Source organism: Panthera onca, chromosome B4 (assembly GCF_046562875.1).
Source record: "Panthera onca isolate mPanOnc1 chromosome B4, mPanOnc1 haplotype 2, whole genome shotgun sequence".
Taxonomy (NCBI): domain Eukaryota; kingdom Metazoa; phylum Chordata; class Mammalia; order Carnivora; family Felidae; genus Panthera; species Panthera onca.
In genome coordinates, this window is record NC_138345.1 from 54,860,389 (window position 1) to 54,878,025 (window position 17,637).

The 17,637-nt window shown below is 38.4% G+C and overlaps 1 protein-coding gene across 1 annotated transcript in view; it reads right to left on the reverse strand.

Moving 5' to 3' along the window:
• RECQL (RecQ like helicase) overlaps nucleotides 1-17,612 on the reverse strand; it is a 58,131-nt gene extending 40,519 nt beyond the window's left edge. The window contains exons 1-2 of the mRNA XM_078450041.2: nucleotides 17,496-17,612; nucleotides 10,530-10,576 (exon numbers count right to left, since the gene is read on the reverse strand). Of these exons, the coding sequence (XP_078306167.2) occupies nucleotides 10,530-10,545 (16 nt within the window). The 5' untranslated portion in view covers nucleotides 10,546-10,576; nucleotides 17,496-17,612. The remainder of the gene's footprint in view (nucleotides 1-10,529; nucleotides 10,577-17,495) is intronic.
• Between the last annotated feature and the right edge of the window lie 25 nt (nucleotides 17,613-17,637).

The following is a 17,637-nucleotide window of genomic DNA, read 5'->3' on the forward strand; positions in this document are numbered from 1 at the left end:
GACTTGAATCACTATAGAGTCAGAGTCTTTCAACCAGCTCCCAGAAAAGAACCAATTTATAGACCCAGAGTCCCCTGAATAGAGATTGGGACCCTGTGAGAAAAGACACAACTAAAAATTTATATAGTAAATCTTCTCACTAGTGTTCTCCAAAGAAACGTATCAGGGTAATTATGTATTGGGGAAAGGAAAATAGCTTCTCATAAATTACTGGACACTAACTCTGAATGGACAGTTCCTGGAAGACAAATGCCATGGTGATCCACCAGTCAAAACAGGGACTGGACTTATGCAAATCACGTGATCAATGCAGTTTTGCTCATGTCCATCATACAGTGGGCTCAGGAGATCCTCTAACCCATTCTATGGTTATTTCTCCAGTTCTAGATCATATTATCAGAATAGATACATTCAGCAATGGGCCAAATACATATATCAGTCCCCTCTTAGGAAAGACTAAGTGGAAGCCAGTATAACTGCCCTTACCTACCAAAACAATGAATAATGCTGTTTGTCCTATAGATCAGATTCTTGAGCCTAGGGATCAGGGTGGAAATGAGAGTGGCTCTTCTTACTATTACCACTTACTAGTGATCCACTAATAAAATGTTTGCTTCCCATCCCTGAAACTTTGAACCTTGTTGGCTTAGAGGTCTTATCAGGAAGGAATGCTTCTACCAGGGGAAAATGCAGTGGTTCCATTTAAACAGAAGTTGGTGGGATTGCAAACTGGTGTAGCCATTCTGGAGAATAGTATGGAGGCTCCTCAAGAACTACCCTATAACCCAGAAATTGCATTACTAGGTATTTACCCAAAGGATACAAAAATACTGATTCAAAGGGGTACATGCACCCTGATGTTTACAGCAGCATTATCAACAATAGTCAAACTGTGGAGACAGCCCAAATGTCCATCAACAACTGATGAATGGATAAAAAAGATGTGGTATATATACACAATGGAATATTACTCAGCCATCAAAAAAATTAAATCTTGCCATTTACAACGACATTGATGGAGCCAGAGTGTATTATGCTAAGTGAAATCAGTCAGTCAGAGGAAGATAAATACTCTATGATCTCACTCATATGTGGAATTTAAGAAACAGATGAACATATGGGAAGAGACAAAGGAAAAAGAGAGAGAAACAAACCGTAAGAGACTTTTTAGTGTTTATTTTTGAAAGAGAGAAACAGAGTGTGAGCAGGGGAGTGGCAGAGAGAGGGAGACACAGAATCCAAAGCAGGCTCCAGGCTCTGAGCTGTCAGCAAGGAGACCAGTGTGGAGCCCAAACTCACGAACCATGAGATCATGACTTGAGCCAAAGTCAGATGCTTACCCCACTGAGCCACCCAGGCACCCCCATAAGAGAATCTTAACGATAGAGAACAAAAAGGGTTGATGGAGGGAGGTGGGCAGAGGGTGGGCTAAATGGGTGATGGGTATTAAGAGCACTTGTTGTGATGAACACTGGGTATTATATGTGATGAATTACTGAATTCTACTCCAGAAACCAATATTGCACTGTATGTTCACTAAAACTAAAATTTAAATTAAAAAAAAAATAATAAAAATAAATGGAAGTGGACTGCCTCTTCCACTTTGAGCTCCTCATGCCAGTAAATCAACAGGAAAAGATGGAGGTTACTGTACTGGCTTGGGTGACTGATTCTGACTATTGAAGGGAAATTGGATTGCTACAACACTACTGAAATAAGGAAGAGTATGTGTGAAATGTAGGAAAACCTCTAGGGTACCTTTTGGTATTCCCACATTCTGTGATCAAAGTTAATGCAAAACTACAAAAGCTAAATCCAAGCAAACTGCTAAGGCAAGTCCACACACCGGGCAAGGATTTGTAACCAGGTGAGGTGTTGTTGACAGCAAAGAAGGAATACGTAAGTGAAGAACATAGTTATAAAATAACATCTAATGACCACATGACCAGGTGAGAAACAGAACTGTAATAACTATAAGCATCTCTTCCTTTTTGTTGTTGGTGGTAGGTATGTATGTATGTATCTAGGTCCCTTTTCCTATTTTCCTAACATCTAAATAAAATGTGCTAATAGTAGCTGACTTCATATCTCAGGAATTAAGTTAGAGGATTACCAAGAAGGATGTGATTTAGCAAGAGGAATGAGCATCATCCAAAGATGAATAACAAGAACCTGTGCCCTTTTTGGGGGAGAAGAAGAGTTTGTCTTTGGTTGTACAAGGGGCACTTGTTTCCTTGGACAGCCAGATATATGGAAGGTAGAAGTGAAAGAGTACCCTTGTTTTCCATATGTGGAAAGGTTAGTTAAGACCAGGACTGATGACCTCACTGGCACAGGGCAGCACCAAGCCCACAACTCTGGCTGCTGCTAGATATCCTTGGGGAAAGAGCAGAGTCTGTATCTCCCCCAGATGCTGTTGGTTCTCCTTCAGCTTCTCTGAACCCTCAGCCAAGCAGTATGCCAGTCCATGTGCATGTACACCCACTCCTGAATCATCCACACTGGAGACTGTGAGGCACTGAGACTAATACAGGTTCTGCTAAGAAACACGATTCATGATTCACAGGTTGCAGTTTGCCTCTGCACCCCCACTGTACATCACCTTCTCTTCCTGACCGTTGGCGTGGACTTCAGTGCCACACACACAGGTGACAAACACCAGGGAAGAGCTTGACCACTTCACACAATCACATAAGGTTAAATCCCTCCAGTAAATCCCTTGTATCATGCATAGTGCCTCTGCTTCTCTGATCAAACCCTAACTGACAGAGAACTTCTGATCCAAGATGGCAACATAGAAGACCCTGAACTCATCTCCTCCACAGACACAACAAATCTACACCTATTAACAGAGCAATTCCTTCTGAAGAACTGCGAGCAGACTGAACAGCTTCTGCACAACAAAAGATAGAGCACATGAAAAACAGCAAGAGACATACACTGTAACAAAGAAAACTCCCAGCCCCTATGCTGCAAACTACAGTGGGAAAGGATACTATTGAAGGGCCGGGAGCAGGTTCATCTGCCCTGGGACACAGAAAAACAGCCACAGTTTGGAAGGGAAATTAGAATATAAAGGAACCAGCCTTAGGCCACTACCAAATGGTGGGGCAGCTCCTAGAACTCTCTCCAGATCTGAGGCGCTGGCAAGTGCCATGGTTAACGTTCCCAGTCCACCTTGACAGCACAGACGGGAGCGGGTTCCAGAAGCCATAGCTGGCCTGCTGCCTCTGCGAGCCCTGGTCATACTAGCCCTGAACCCCCTAGGACACAGAAAAAAAGCCACAGTTTAACAGAACAACTGAAATATAAAGGATCCATCCCTAGAACTCCACCAAATAGCAGGGAAGCTGCTGGAAATCTCTCTGGATCGAAGGGGCTGGTTGAGTGGAGAGTATACATTACTTTCCACCTTGATTACATGGATGGGAGCATGGTCTAGGCACCTTAACTGGCCTATTGCCTCAGTGAGTCCTGGTCCCCTAGCCCACACCATCCCAAGCCGACCCACCAGGGCAGCCACGGTACAATGAATGCCAGGAAACCCTTGGTCAGCACTCACCACAGCTATGGCCATCTTGCCAAAGTGACATAGGCCCAAAGCACCCTGGAACAATCCAAATCTGTACCATACTAGCTCCAGATGACATGCTAGGACACCACAATGAACAGCACTCCAGGACCTCCTGGCTCATGCTCTCTTCCACTCCAGCCACCCTGCAAGAGCGCCACTTGCACAGTGTGCCACAGGAGCCACTGGCTTGCACACACCTTGGCTACAGCCACTCTGCCAAGGCACCCCCTACATGGAGTGCCCTGGGACTCCCCTCCTTCCCAAACCTTGCCTCTGTTCCAGCAGCCCCACCACAACCAACTCATGTCCACTTCAGCTCCAGCCACACCATTCGGGTGCCCCTTATGCTAAAAACCCTGGGACACCCTGGCTTGCACCCACTTCAGCTACAGCTCTCCTGCCAGGGCACCATCTGTACAGAAAGGCCTGGGACTGCCTCAGCCAATGCCCACTTCAGCTCTGGCCATCCCACCAAAGCAACGTCAGTACAGAGTGCCCCAGAAACCCTGGCCCACACCAGTCAAAGCCTCAGCCAGCCAGCAAAAGTCACCAGGCACACACAGTCTGCACAGAAGACAACTATACATACACAAAACCATTCCTTCAAGTTTAGGAGAAGTAGCTGAAACAAACACAGAAGGTCAAAAAACATGAGACAGGAGCATATGTTCCCAACACAAGAAGACAAAACCTCAGAAAAAGGACTGAAAGATGGATATGGCAAATCTAACTAATGAAGAATTCAAAGTAATGGTCATAAAGATGCTCACCGGACTGGAAAGAAGAGTGGATGAATTCAGTGAAAACTTCAACAAAGAAATACAAAATATAAAAAGGAACCAATCAGAAGTGAAGAATAGAATAACTGAAATTAAAAAATATAGTAGAAGGAATCAACACATCACAGGATAGGTTAAGGGACCTCTGCAATAACCTCAAGCATAATAACATTTGCATTTTTAGTGGTCTCAAAAGCAGAAGAGAAAGAAAAGGGGGCAGAAAACTTTTCCAATTTCCCTAACCTGCAGAAGGAAACAGACATCTAGGTTCAGGAAGCACTGAGAGCCCATAACAAGATGAAGCCAAGGAGGGCCATATCAAGTCATATAATAATTAAAACGGCAAACATTAAAGATTAAGAGAGAGTTTTAAAAGTAGCAAGAAAGATGGGGCGCCTGGGTGGCTCAGTCGGTTAAGCGTCCGACTTCGGCTCAGGTCACGATCTCACGGTTCGTGAGTTCGAGCCCCGCGTCGGGCTCTGGGCTGATGGCTCAGAGCCTGGAGCCTGCTTCTGATTCTGTGTCTCCCTCTCTCTCTGCCCCTCCCCCATTAATGCTCTGTCTCTCTCTGTCTCAAAAATAAATAAAACGTTAAAAAAAGATTTAAAAAAAAAAATGTAGCAAGAAAGAAGCAAAAGTTATATGCGAGGGAAACAGCTTAGAGCCCAGAGCCTACTATGGATTGTGTCTCCCTCTCTCTGCCCCTTCTCTGCTCACACTCTGTCTCTCTCCCTCAAAAATAAATAAACATTAATAAATAAATAAATAAATAAATAAATAAATATTAAACAAAAAGAGAAACTGAAAACCAAATAAATAAAATCAGAAATGCAAAATACATAACAACTGATACCACAGAAATACAAAAGATTACATAATAGGCTACAATGAAAAATTATACACTAGCAAATAAAACCAACTAGAAGAAATGGATAAATTCCTAGACACTTACCACCTTCCAAAACTGATCAGGAAGAAATAGAAACTGACCAATTACAGGCAACACAATTAAATCAGTAATCAAAGAACTACCAACAAAGGAAAGTCCAAGACCAGATAGATTCACAGGTGAATTCTACCAAGCATTTAAAGAACAGTAATACCTATTCTCCTCAAACTATTGGAAAAATGAGGAAGCAAAACTTCCAAATACATTCTACAAAACTGGCATTATCTTCATGCCAAAGCCACACAAAGATACTACAAAAAAAAAAAAAAAAAAAGAAAACCAGAGACCAATGTTGCTAATAAACATAGACGCAAAAGTCCTGAATAAAATATTAGCAAAGCACATTCAACAATACTTTAAAAGGATCATTCACCTCAATCAAGTGGGACTTATTCTGGGGAGGAAAGAATAATTCAATATTCACAAATCAATCAACGTGATATACCACATTAACAAAATGAAGGATACAACTCATATGATCATCTCAACAGATGCAGAAAAAGCATTTGACAAAATTCAACATCCATTCATGATAAAAACTCTCAACAAAGTTGAGTTTAGAGGGAATATACATCAACATAACAAAGGCCATATAAGACAAACCCACATCTAACATACTCCAAAGGTGAAAAACTGAGAGCTCTTCCTCTAATATCAGAAAAGGCAAGATGTTGTTCACTCTCAACACTTTCATTCAACATAGTACTGAAAGTCCTAGAAACAGCAATCAGACAATTTTTTTTTTTCCTAACCGGTACATTTTATTTTTTTTTTTCAATATATGAAATTTATTGTCAAATTGGTTTCCATACAACACCCAGTGCTCATCCCAAAAGGTGCCCTCCTCAATACCCATCACCCACCCTCCCTTCCCTCCCACCTCCCATCAACCCTCAGTTTCTTCTCAGTTTTTAAGAGTCCCTTATGCTTTGGCTCTCTCCCACTCTAACCTCTTTTTTTTTTTTCCTTCCCCTTCCCCATGGGTTTCTGTTAAGTTTCTCAGGATCCACATAAGAGTGAAACCATATGGTATCTGTCTTTCTCTGTATGGCTTATTTCACTTAGCATCACACTCTCCAGTTCCATCCACATTGCTACAAAGGGCCATATTTTGTTCTTTCTCATTGCCATGTAGTATTCCATTGTGTATATAAACCACAATTTTTTTATCCATTCATCAGTTGATGGACATTTAGGCTCTTTCCATAATTTGGCTATTGTTGAGAGTGCTGCTATAAACATTGGGGTACAAGTGTCCCTATGCATCAGTACTCCTGTATCCCTTGGGTAAATTCCTAGCAGTGCTATTGCTGGGTCATAGAGTAGGTCTATTTTTAATTTTCTGAGGAACCTCCACACTGCTTTCCAGAGTGGCTGCACCAATTTGCATTCCCACCAACAGTGCAAGAGGGTTCCCGTTTCTCCACATCCTCTACAGCATCTCTAGTCTCCTGATTTGTTCATTTTGGCCACTCTGACTGGCGTGAGGTGATATCTGAGTGTGGTTTTGATTTGTATTTCCCTGATAAGGAGCGACGTTGAGCATCTTTTCATGTGCCTGTTGGCCATCCGGATGTCTTCTTTAGAGAAGTGTCTATTCATGTTTTCTGCCCATTTCTTCACTGGGTTATTTGTTTTTCGGGTGTGGAGTTTGATGAGCTCTTTATAGATTTTGGGTACTAGCCCTTTGTCCGATATGTCATTTGCAAATATCTTTTCCCATTGCGTTGGTTGCCTTTTAGTTTTGTTGGTTGTTTCCTTTGCTGTGCAGAAGCTTTTTATCTTCATAAGGTCCCAGTAATTCATTTTTGCTTTTAATTCCCTTGCCTTTGGGGATGTGTTGAGTAAGAGATTGCTACGGCTGAGGTCAGAGAGGTCTTTTCCTGCTTTCTCCTCTAGGGTTTTGATGGTTTCCTGTCTCACATTCAGGTCCTTTATCCATTTTGAGTTTATTTTTGTGAATGGTGTGAGAAAGTGGTCTAGTTTCAACCTTCTGCATGTTGCTGTCCAGTTCTCCCAGCACCATTTGTTAAAGAGACTGTCTTTTTTCCATTGGATGTTCTTTCCTGCTTTGTCAAAGATGAGTTGGCCATACGTTTGTGGGTCTAGTTCTGGGGTTTCTATTCTATTCCATTGGTCTATGTGTCTGTTTTTGTGCCAATACCATGCTGTCTTGATGATGACAGCTTTGTAGTAGAAGCAATCAGGCAATTTAAAAAACTAGACAAAAGGCATTTGGATTGGTAAGGAGTAAAAAAAACTGTTACTATTTGTTGGTGACAGGACCCTATTAGAAAACACTAAAGAGTCCACTAAAACACTACTAGAACTGACAAACTCAGTGAAGTTGCAAGATACAAAATTTATAGAAATCTGTTGCATTTCTATACTATAATTATGAAGTAGAAGAAAGAGAAATTTACAACTGCACCATAAAGAATAAAATACTCAGAAATACACTTAACCATAAATATCAAAGACCTATATACTGAAAACTAGAGGACACTGCTAAGAGAAACTGAAGAAAACACAAATAAATAGAAAGATATTCTCTCCTCACAGACTGGAAGAATTAACATTGTTAAAATGTTCATAATACCTGAAGTAACCTACAGATGCAATGCAATTTCAACCAAAATTCCAATATATTTTTCACAGAACTAGAACAAATAATTCCAAAACTATGGAACCACAAAAGACCCCAAATAGCCAAAGCAATCTTCAGAAAGAAGAACAGAGCTGGACAATCCCAGATTTCAAGATATACTACACAAATATAGTAATCAAAACAGTATGCTATTGTCACAAAAACAGACACACAGATTATAGAACAGACAAGAGAGCCCAAAAATAAATCTACGCTTATGTGGTCAATTAATCTATGGCAATGAAGGGAAGAATATACAATGGGGAAAAGACAGTGTTTTCAATACATGGTGTTGAGAAAACTGGGTGGCTACATGCAAAAGAATGAAACTGGACCATTTTCTTACACAATACACAAAAACAAACTCAAAATGGATTAAAGACCTAAATGTGAGACCTTACCATAAAACTCCCAAAAGAAAACTCATGCAGAAATTTTTTAGACACTGCCCTTAGCAACATTATCTAAGTTTTCTCAAGCAAGGAAAACAAATGCAAATATAAACTATTGAGACTACATCAAAATAAAATGCTTTTGCACAACCATCAACAAAACAAAATGGCAACATAGTGAATGACAGAAGATATGTGCAAATGATATCTAATAAGGGATTAACATCCAAAATACATAAAGAACTTACACAACTCAACACCAGAAAAACCCAAACAATCCAATTAAAAATTTGGCAGAATACCTGAATAGACATTTTTCTGTAGACAGAGATGACAGACAGATGAAAAGATGTTCAACATCACTAATCATTAGGGAAATGCAAATCAAAACCACAATAGAATATCACCTCACACCAGTCCAAATGGCTACTATCAAAAACACAAGAAGTAGCAAGTATTGATAAGGATGTGGAGAAAAAAGAACTTTCATGCATATGTAAAAACAGTATGGAGGTTCCAAAAAACATTAAAAGTAGAAATACCGTATAATCTAGCAATTCTCCTTCTGGGTATTTATCCAAAGAAAATGAAAATACTAATTCAAAAAGATATACACATCTCTATGTTCACTGCAGCATTATTTACAATAGCCAGGATATGGAAGCAAACCAAGCATCCATTGATAGACAAACGGATAAAGAAGATGTGGTGTGTGTGTATATCTGTGTGTGTGTGTGTGTGTGTGTGTGTGTGTGTGTGTGTGTGTGTATATGCAATGGAATATTTCTCAGCCATAGAAAAGAATGAGAGCTTGTTATTTGAAATAAGATGGATGGACCTAAGAGGTATTAGGCTAAATAAGTCAGAGAAAGACAAATACCATATTATTTCATTTACATGTGGAATGTTTAAAAAAAAAAAAAAAAAAAAACTCATACAGAGAACAAACTGGTGGTTGGCAAAGGGGAAGTAGGTAGAGAAATAATGAAATTGGTGGAAGGGATTAAGAGGTACCAACTTCCAATTATAAAATAAGTCACAGAAATGAAAAGTACAGCATAGGTAGTATAGTCAATAATATTACAACAATATTTTATGGTGACAAATAGTAACTACATTTATCATGGTAAGCACTGATTAATGGATAGAACTGAGGAATATGTTGTGCTCCTGAAACTAACATAACATTATATGTTAATTATACTTCATTAAAAAAATAATAAAAACTCTTTGCAAACTAAAAATCTGTTGAAAAATAATGCATCCATATATTACAGTATTAATTTGAGTAGTGGGATTTGGAGTGATTGATATATTCTACTTTGTGATTTCTTAGGTTCCCATAATTCCATCAAAAAACATCACCCTTCTGTACTACTGCTGGGAATGTAAAATGGAACAGTGAGTATGGAGAAAAATACAGCAGTTCCTGAAAACTTAAATAGAAGAAAGAGCATGTGATTCAGCAGCTCCACCTCTAAGTATATATACCCAAAAGAACTGAAAAAAGAGACTCAAGCCCATTTGTATTTAAACGTTCATAGCAGCATTATTCACAATTGCCATAAGGTAAAACAACCCAGATGTCCACTGACAGACAAACTGATAAACAAAAGGTGGTATATACATACAATGCAATGTTATTCAACCTTAAAAAGATACATATAAAATGGATGAAGCTCAAAGACATTATACTAAAGAAAACAAGCCAGACACAAAAGGACAAATATTGCATGAGTCCAGTTATCTTAGGTACCTAGAGTAGTCAAATTCATACAGAGTACGAGTAGTGTTACTAGCAATTGGGGGAAAGGGAGTAAGAGGGCATTATTGTACGATGGGTACAGAATTTCAGTTTGGAATGATGAAAAAGTTCTGGAGATGGATATTGGTGATGGTTACACAATAATGTGAATTGCTCCCATTGAATTGTATACTTAAAATTAGTTAAAATGGTACATTTTGGTATGTTTTACAATTTAAAAAAAAACACAAAACATAAAAATCAGAATTTTTAAAACAAATATTTTTATAATTTATTATTCTTTATTTTTATTAAGACTTTCCTCTTAGAGCAGTTTAAGGTTCACAGCAAAATTGAAAGTACAGAGAAAAACAATTTTTTTCAAAGAGCATGCAGTTAGAAACAAAACAGAATATACTATAAAATGTAATCATTTCCACGAACCTGAAATGGCTGCCATCCTAAAATTGAATTGGGATCCAAACTTCTTTCTAAAAGTGAAAGAAAAATCACAGCAAATTTTTTTAAACCATAGTATTGATAATGTCTACCCAATAATTTATCACTACTAAGCATGAAAAATGTCAGAAAGTAAATTATATATTATAGTGACTTTTAAAATAAGGACTACATGGTTATTCCCACACTAATTTTTATAGCGAATTCTCTAGATTTCAGAGAAGTGTCCAAAATCACATAAACAAGTATAACATCAATGACACTTAAACACCACATACAAAGCAATTAGCAAAAAAGAAAGCTTGGAGGCTAAACAGTTTTAGCAATAAATTACTGTATGATCTTAGCAAAGTTAAACAACCTGTTCCTCTTCACCTCTTTCCTTATCTGTAAAATTGGGATGGTAAAACCTATCTTATAAATAACAGATTCAAACATCCCAGATTAGGTAAAATCCACCCACATAAACACTCAAATTAATCATTCAACATTTTATTGAATACCTGCTTTACAGTTACAATTTAGGTTCAGTCTTAAAAGAAGAACTGGTATTCCACGGAGGGACTAGATTTCAGGAAAAAACATGAAAATACCAGAAGTGGGGGAAACACATGGTATGTAATTAAGGAACTTTAAATACCTATGAATGACTAAAACTTAAGACTACATACAGATGAACAAGTAGAAGGAGAGGAGGCTTGAGAGCAGGAATTTCTCACTATATAAACCACTTTCTAACAATATACCTCTGAGCTTCCTTCCATGTTTTGGTTTGAATGCTCTTGGTTTGCAGTCTGTCTTTCTGGTGTGTGCACAATAAACTTTTCCTGATTACTACTTCAATAATTCATTGGTTTTACCTCTGGTAATTCTAAACTTTTGACAGTCTGTGGTGTAAAAATGGGATCCAAAAGGGGTGCCTGCGTGGCTCAGTTGGCTGAGTGTCTGACTTCGGCTCAAGTCATGATCTTGCTGTTGCCAAGTTCAAGCCCCCCATCAGGCTCTGTGCTGACAACCCAGAGCCTGGAGCCTGTTCCAGATTCTGATGTCCCCCTCTCTCTCTCTGCCCCTCCCCAACTTGCCCTCTATCTCTCTCTCAAAAATAAATAAACATTAAAAAAAAATTTTTTTTAATGGGATCCAAAGAAGACACCCCCCCCCCCAACCTCCCTTCCTCCTTAACTCTGAGGCCCCTATGGTGATGGAACCCACAGAGTCCATTTAATTCACTTTCTCACTGACCCTAGAGTTTGAAGTCAAGTCTGTCTTAGATCTGAGCTCTGTTCTCTCCATTTTGAGCTGACTTTAATTTGCATACCTGTATTTTGTTTGTTGAAGCTTCTAGGTAAATCTTCCTATTCTACTCCAAAGAGAGGAGGGCAGGGAAACACATGATTCCCTGTGTTTTAGAACAGCTTTTGGAAAGCAGGGCCCCTCATATCTAAGAACTCTTAGGGAATCTAAAGGTAAAGATGTATTCTACCTGGTTGGTCTATGGACCAGGATTTTGTGCCTTTTTGGAAAAATGGGTGAACTTCTAGAATTGTAGTGGCCACTGGAGGGCAACTTTAACTTACAGAAGTGTATCTTAAAGCTGTGCCTTTGACAAGAGAAGATTTCAAATCTCTCAGAGAGAACAGAATGCATTCTCTGATAAGCAGAAACTTCTAAAAGACACAATGACTGCAAAAATAGCTCTAAAAGATCTTTGCATCATGCAAACAAAAAAAAAGTTACTAGGGGGAAAACAAACAACTTTGCTATCTGAGCAGGTAAGCTCAACTTCCCAGAAAGACAATTTAGATCCAACTGTTCTTTTCTAAACTGGAGAATTTTGCAATATTATGGCTAGCAGCTCATGGCTAAACCTTTTTAAACAAAAGCTACAAGATCTGTTTGCCTCTGTCTGTATGTTTATGTTAATGTCTACGTATGCATGTTATAGATGGGTAATATTTTTCTAATTCCAGATGCTATTGCCAGAATATGTAAGGAGCTCTATTTAATTGGCTTAAAGAAAAATAAGCACTTATAAATTAAGTACTCCTGAAACCCTCAGACATATAAAAACAAACCAAAATGTTTTTCAAGTTCACATGACCTGATACAACCTTTGATATGTAAAACCTAGTTTAAGTTTGTTGACTTAAAAAAAGCAAGCATGTCTGGGTGTCTGGGTGGCTTGGTTGGTTGAGCATCCGACTTCAGATCAGGTAATAATCTAGTGTTTCATGAGTTTGAGCCCCATATCAGGCTCGCTGCTGTCAGCTCAGAGCCTGCTTCAGATTCTCTGTTCCCTTCTCCTTGCCCCTCCCCCATTTTCGCTCTCTCAAAAATAAAACAAAAACATTAAAACAAAAGCAAGCATGACTTCAAAATTTGTTGATAAAAAAAATAGTGTGATGGTTAGCTGTTTAATGTCTAATCCAAGAATAATTGGTAAAAATAAATAATTTAAATAAATGTAAATAAAAAGTTTATAACAAGTTAAACTAAATCATGAATATTTGTTGAGTATCTAAATCATTTGCAAATGAGATAATATACTGAATCATTAAATGCAAAACATAAGTTTATCTACTTTAAGCTTTTCTTTTTTTTTGTACAGTATTGTAGTATTACTAATACTTTATTTAAGGAAACTAACTTTAAACTTTTACTGAAATAAAACTATACATCACTACCAGAAATGAAAACAAAAAAACAAAACAAAAAACTGTCACTTGCTAAAAACAGAAAGTAACCATACCTATGACTGTAATAAACATAAACCAATAATATTTCTACCTGCTACAGTTTGGAGCTTGGTAACTGCTCTTTTTGTTAAAATGAGTAATTAGCCGATATAAGAAAATTACTAAGGACATACAACCTCAACTAATAATTTTTCCCTGAAGCTAATAAGAACTACAGAAAGTTAAAAAGAAAGTATAACTATATCATTCAATATACTTTTCATCAAGTCTGAGGGCCAACTAAAACTGACCTGAGCAAATCAGTGTTTTGGAAATGCCATTTAAAGGTTGCTTAAAGTCTGCTCTCTGAATTGGTTCCCATCATGGCAGTCCCTCAGTACTACTACAGTGTCTCAAATCTACCTCAGAGTGAATGGTTTTCATTGTGCATCTCCCTTGCACTACTATGCAAGGCTCTTATTTATGTTTAATTTCTAGTTCCATTTGTATCATCTGCTACAAGATAACCTAAATCTAGTTCATCTTCTAGAACTCTTCCAATAAATTCAAGCTTTGGCAACTCTCCTTTTATTAATGACAAATTGCTTTCTATTGGCACCTGCCAACATTGTTTTACCCTAGCCTCACTTGCTCAGACAGTCTCAAAAGAGTCACTCAGACGTTAGTAGCCTAGGATTCATTAGAACAACCCCAACTTTTGGCTTTTTAATTTTTACAGACAGACAATAGATACTTGGGTCTATTAATAACTATATCCTTTGTCATATTAAAAACTATATTATAAAAAACATAGATCTCTAACAGGTTTTTATAATTGTGTATGTATAAAGTTGCCAGTCCACAATTGCTTAATTCTTGTTTTTTACTAGGAATTAAAGATAAGAGTTAAGAAATCTAATTAATATATTTAATTAAAACTACTAGAAAAAAAAAAACTACTAGAAAGAGTAAGATTAAAAGAAAACAACAGTATATGAAAAGTAGTTAAAGAAAATAGAACATGTTTTTGGACAAGGAAAGATATGAAGAACATGGGTATGTTGTTTTGGTAAAGGAATAAAGGAAGTAATTTTGTCCAAAAGTAAAATGATTATTCCAGAATGAGGAAAAAAAAAAGACGTAACAAAAACTGGATGGATATAAAGTGTAGAAGTTTTATGGAAAAGGGATCTTGAGAAAGGAATTTTTTGTGTGGTCTAGCTAAAATTGAACTGGATTTAAGTTTGTTTTTGCAAAACTGTTCCTACGATAGTGCTTCATCTGCAAGGAGATTCATGGAAAAGACTAAGAAGTACAGGTTTCTGTTAACTTTAAGATCATAACACTGAACTGGGTAAGAATTTCTAAAAATCTAATGAAAAACTGATTCATAAAGTTATTAACCCTAAGGTGAAGCAAAACAAGAATTACAGGAGACTGAATGAACTAATGAAGATGATTATAATTTTTTATGATTTCATTTAAAATATTGCTGGTTCTGGGGCGCCTGGGTGGCTTGGTCGGTTAAGCGTCCGACTTCAGCTCAGGTCATGATCTCACGGTCCGTGAGTTCGAGCCCCGCGTCGGGCTCTGTGCTGACAGCTCAGAGCCTGGAGCCTGCTTCAGATTCTGTGTCTCCCTCTCTCTCTGCCCCTCCCCTACTCATGCTCTGTCTCTCTCTGTCTCAAAAATAAATAAACGTTAAAAAAAAAATTAAAAAAAAAAAATATTGCTGGTTCTTCAATGTCCTGCTTTCCAGACTTAAAAAGCTCCATTTTCTCCTCTCTTTTAAGCTATCTATAGCTTACAGTGATTCAGTAAAAACTACTTTTGTAAACAAAGGTTGAAACATTTATCTTTTTCTCTCTACCTGATCCCACCAGAATGTAAAACCTTTTATTAAATAGTCTTATTTTTCATGACAATATATGTATTTACTTAAGCTCGATCTGATCTCCTTGTAATAGGACACAATTAGACAAGTCCTTAGCTTGGCTGCTTAGCCTGAAGAGCCCTGAAAAGTTCGATCTAAGATTCTTTATGAAAAAGTTCCAGCAAAGCAGATTTAAGAGCCTATATGGTCAGTCACTATTTTTGCTGCACTTATGTAAATAGTCAGGCCAAATTTATTGAAACTAGACTCAATTTGCAAACAAATTAGCCTAACTGTAGTTACCCTAATAGAAATGGGATGATGACAGAAAAATTATGATTGTGTTTTGGTAATACATCTAGTGCTATTAATTTTCCTTACGGTTTTATTTTCTACTTATAAACTGAACTGGATCCTGAATTCTAGTTTCCTCCAATATCTGGCTAGAACTCTCCAAACTAACATTTCCAATTTCCTCCCATTCTTGTAACTTGGAATCACTATGAAAATAAAACTGCGCTTTTCTCAAAGCCATGCAAACTAAAGCTGGACAACCTGATGTAAACTTCAGAGAAACCACCAAAGCAGCTCATGTGAGGAGGACAACGTGCCTGTTGCTATGTGGTCACTCAGCAAGATCACCAGTGACATTCAAACTGCAAACCAGGAAAATCTGTCAGATTGTTACTCTTGCCTTCATCCATCTAAAGATAATTTGAACCCAACATCTAGAAATTTTTTCAACTGGTTTCTCTCCAAACTCAGACACTGAATTTATAATCTTCTTAAAATATTAGCTTTTATTTTTCTTTTGCTTCCACAGAAATGCCTCTCTTTAAATTATTTGATTGCTCACACCATAGAGGCTTAATTTAGGTGGAAGTTCACCTGCAACACAGCCACTTAAAATAAAGCATCTTCACCTTCATCCAGTCCTGAGTCATCACAAAGATGTGACTGTTAATATATCATATTATGCTTATGTAAATACCTTTAAAAAGCTGAAATCCATTTAAAGTGAGCAGCCACTCACAGACCAAATGGTATCCATCAGGATCAGACAACTGTATGAAATCAACAATAACCACATAAATGATGAAGATGGTGACCACGTGGCCCTTAGCCTAATAATCCAACTAATGACAACAGCAAAAATGTGATTCTTGGGGCGCCTGGGTGGCTCAGTCGGTTAAGCGTCCGACTTCAGCTCAGGTCATGGTCTCGTGGTTTGTGAGTTCAAGCCCCCCGTCGGGCTCTGTGCTGACAGCTCAGAACCTGGAGCCTGTTTCAGATTCTGTGTCTCCCTCTCTCTGACCCTCCCCCGTTCATGCTCTGTCTCTCTCTGTCTCAAAAATAAATAAACGTTAAAAAAAATTTTTTTTAAATAAAAAAAATAAAAATGTGATTCTTCAGCCTGAGTACTTCAATGGTAGAACCTGAAAATAACACTATACTGGTTGATCATACTCTCATCCTGCTGAGAGAACCAAAAGGGGGAAAATGTTAAAATCAAAAACAAACGGAGAAGAGCCTTGAAAATTCCTCAAACGGACAAAACCAGTTTACTCAAAGTCAATTGACCTTACGTTGTTTTAAGACTAACTTGACCTAGGTAATTTCCTTTTTATGCCTCCAGAAATCATAAACAAAACTTGAAACGTTTCCCAAGGCTGATATGAGATAACCACTAACCAATTCCCTACCTTAAGAAAATGTTAATATTCGAATCACTGCGAGGAATAAAGTCCCTGACTTCTTACTACATAAGCCGCTTTGTAACAATATACCCAAGAGCCTCATTCCCTTTTTGGCTTGAGTGCTCCTGGTTCCCTAGCTGTCTCTTTGGTGGGTGCACCACAAACTTTAATTACTACTTCAGTGATTCATTGGTTTTACTCCCGCTATTTCTTAACTTTTAACAGCACCCACAGCAAATATTTCACGGGGTCACAGCCAGTCATTGATACTGGAGTAACCGTCACTACGGTACCACAGGCTAATTCACCAGGCTCCCCAGCACCTGCTTTTTAAAGACAACATTAATTTAATAATACCCTCCACTGGGCCTATGCGTCCACCGTGCTGTTCACCAATAAATGGTGGTTGCCAAAAAACAGACTTTGGTAACCAAGCTTCCTGCATGGGAAAGGCTAGAGATAAAAAGAGGGGAGCAGAAAGTTCAAGGTGCCCCTAAAGGCCCGAACTCCATTAGAGATGGGCGACGATTAACGCCGGTTTCTCTCCTGCCAATATATTGGTGAAAGGAAGTGATCCGCGATAGACCGGCCTCGCCCTCAGGAAGGAAAAAGAAAGGTTAGCCCATTCAAAGCAGAGTTACCCCCAGATCCCCACCCCTCCACACTCCACCCCTACCCCACCCCACCCGCTTCCTCGGTCTCCCACCTCAAAGCGCCCGGCTCAGGACCACTAGGTACTGCTTTCAGCCACTCTCCAATGAAAACTTCCCGCCACCAAGCTTTCCTTTTTCTCTAGCTGGGAGCATCCGCCCTTCCGGTTAGGTCTCCTCAACCAATTGCAAGTAACA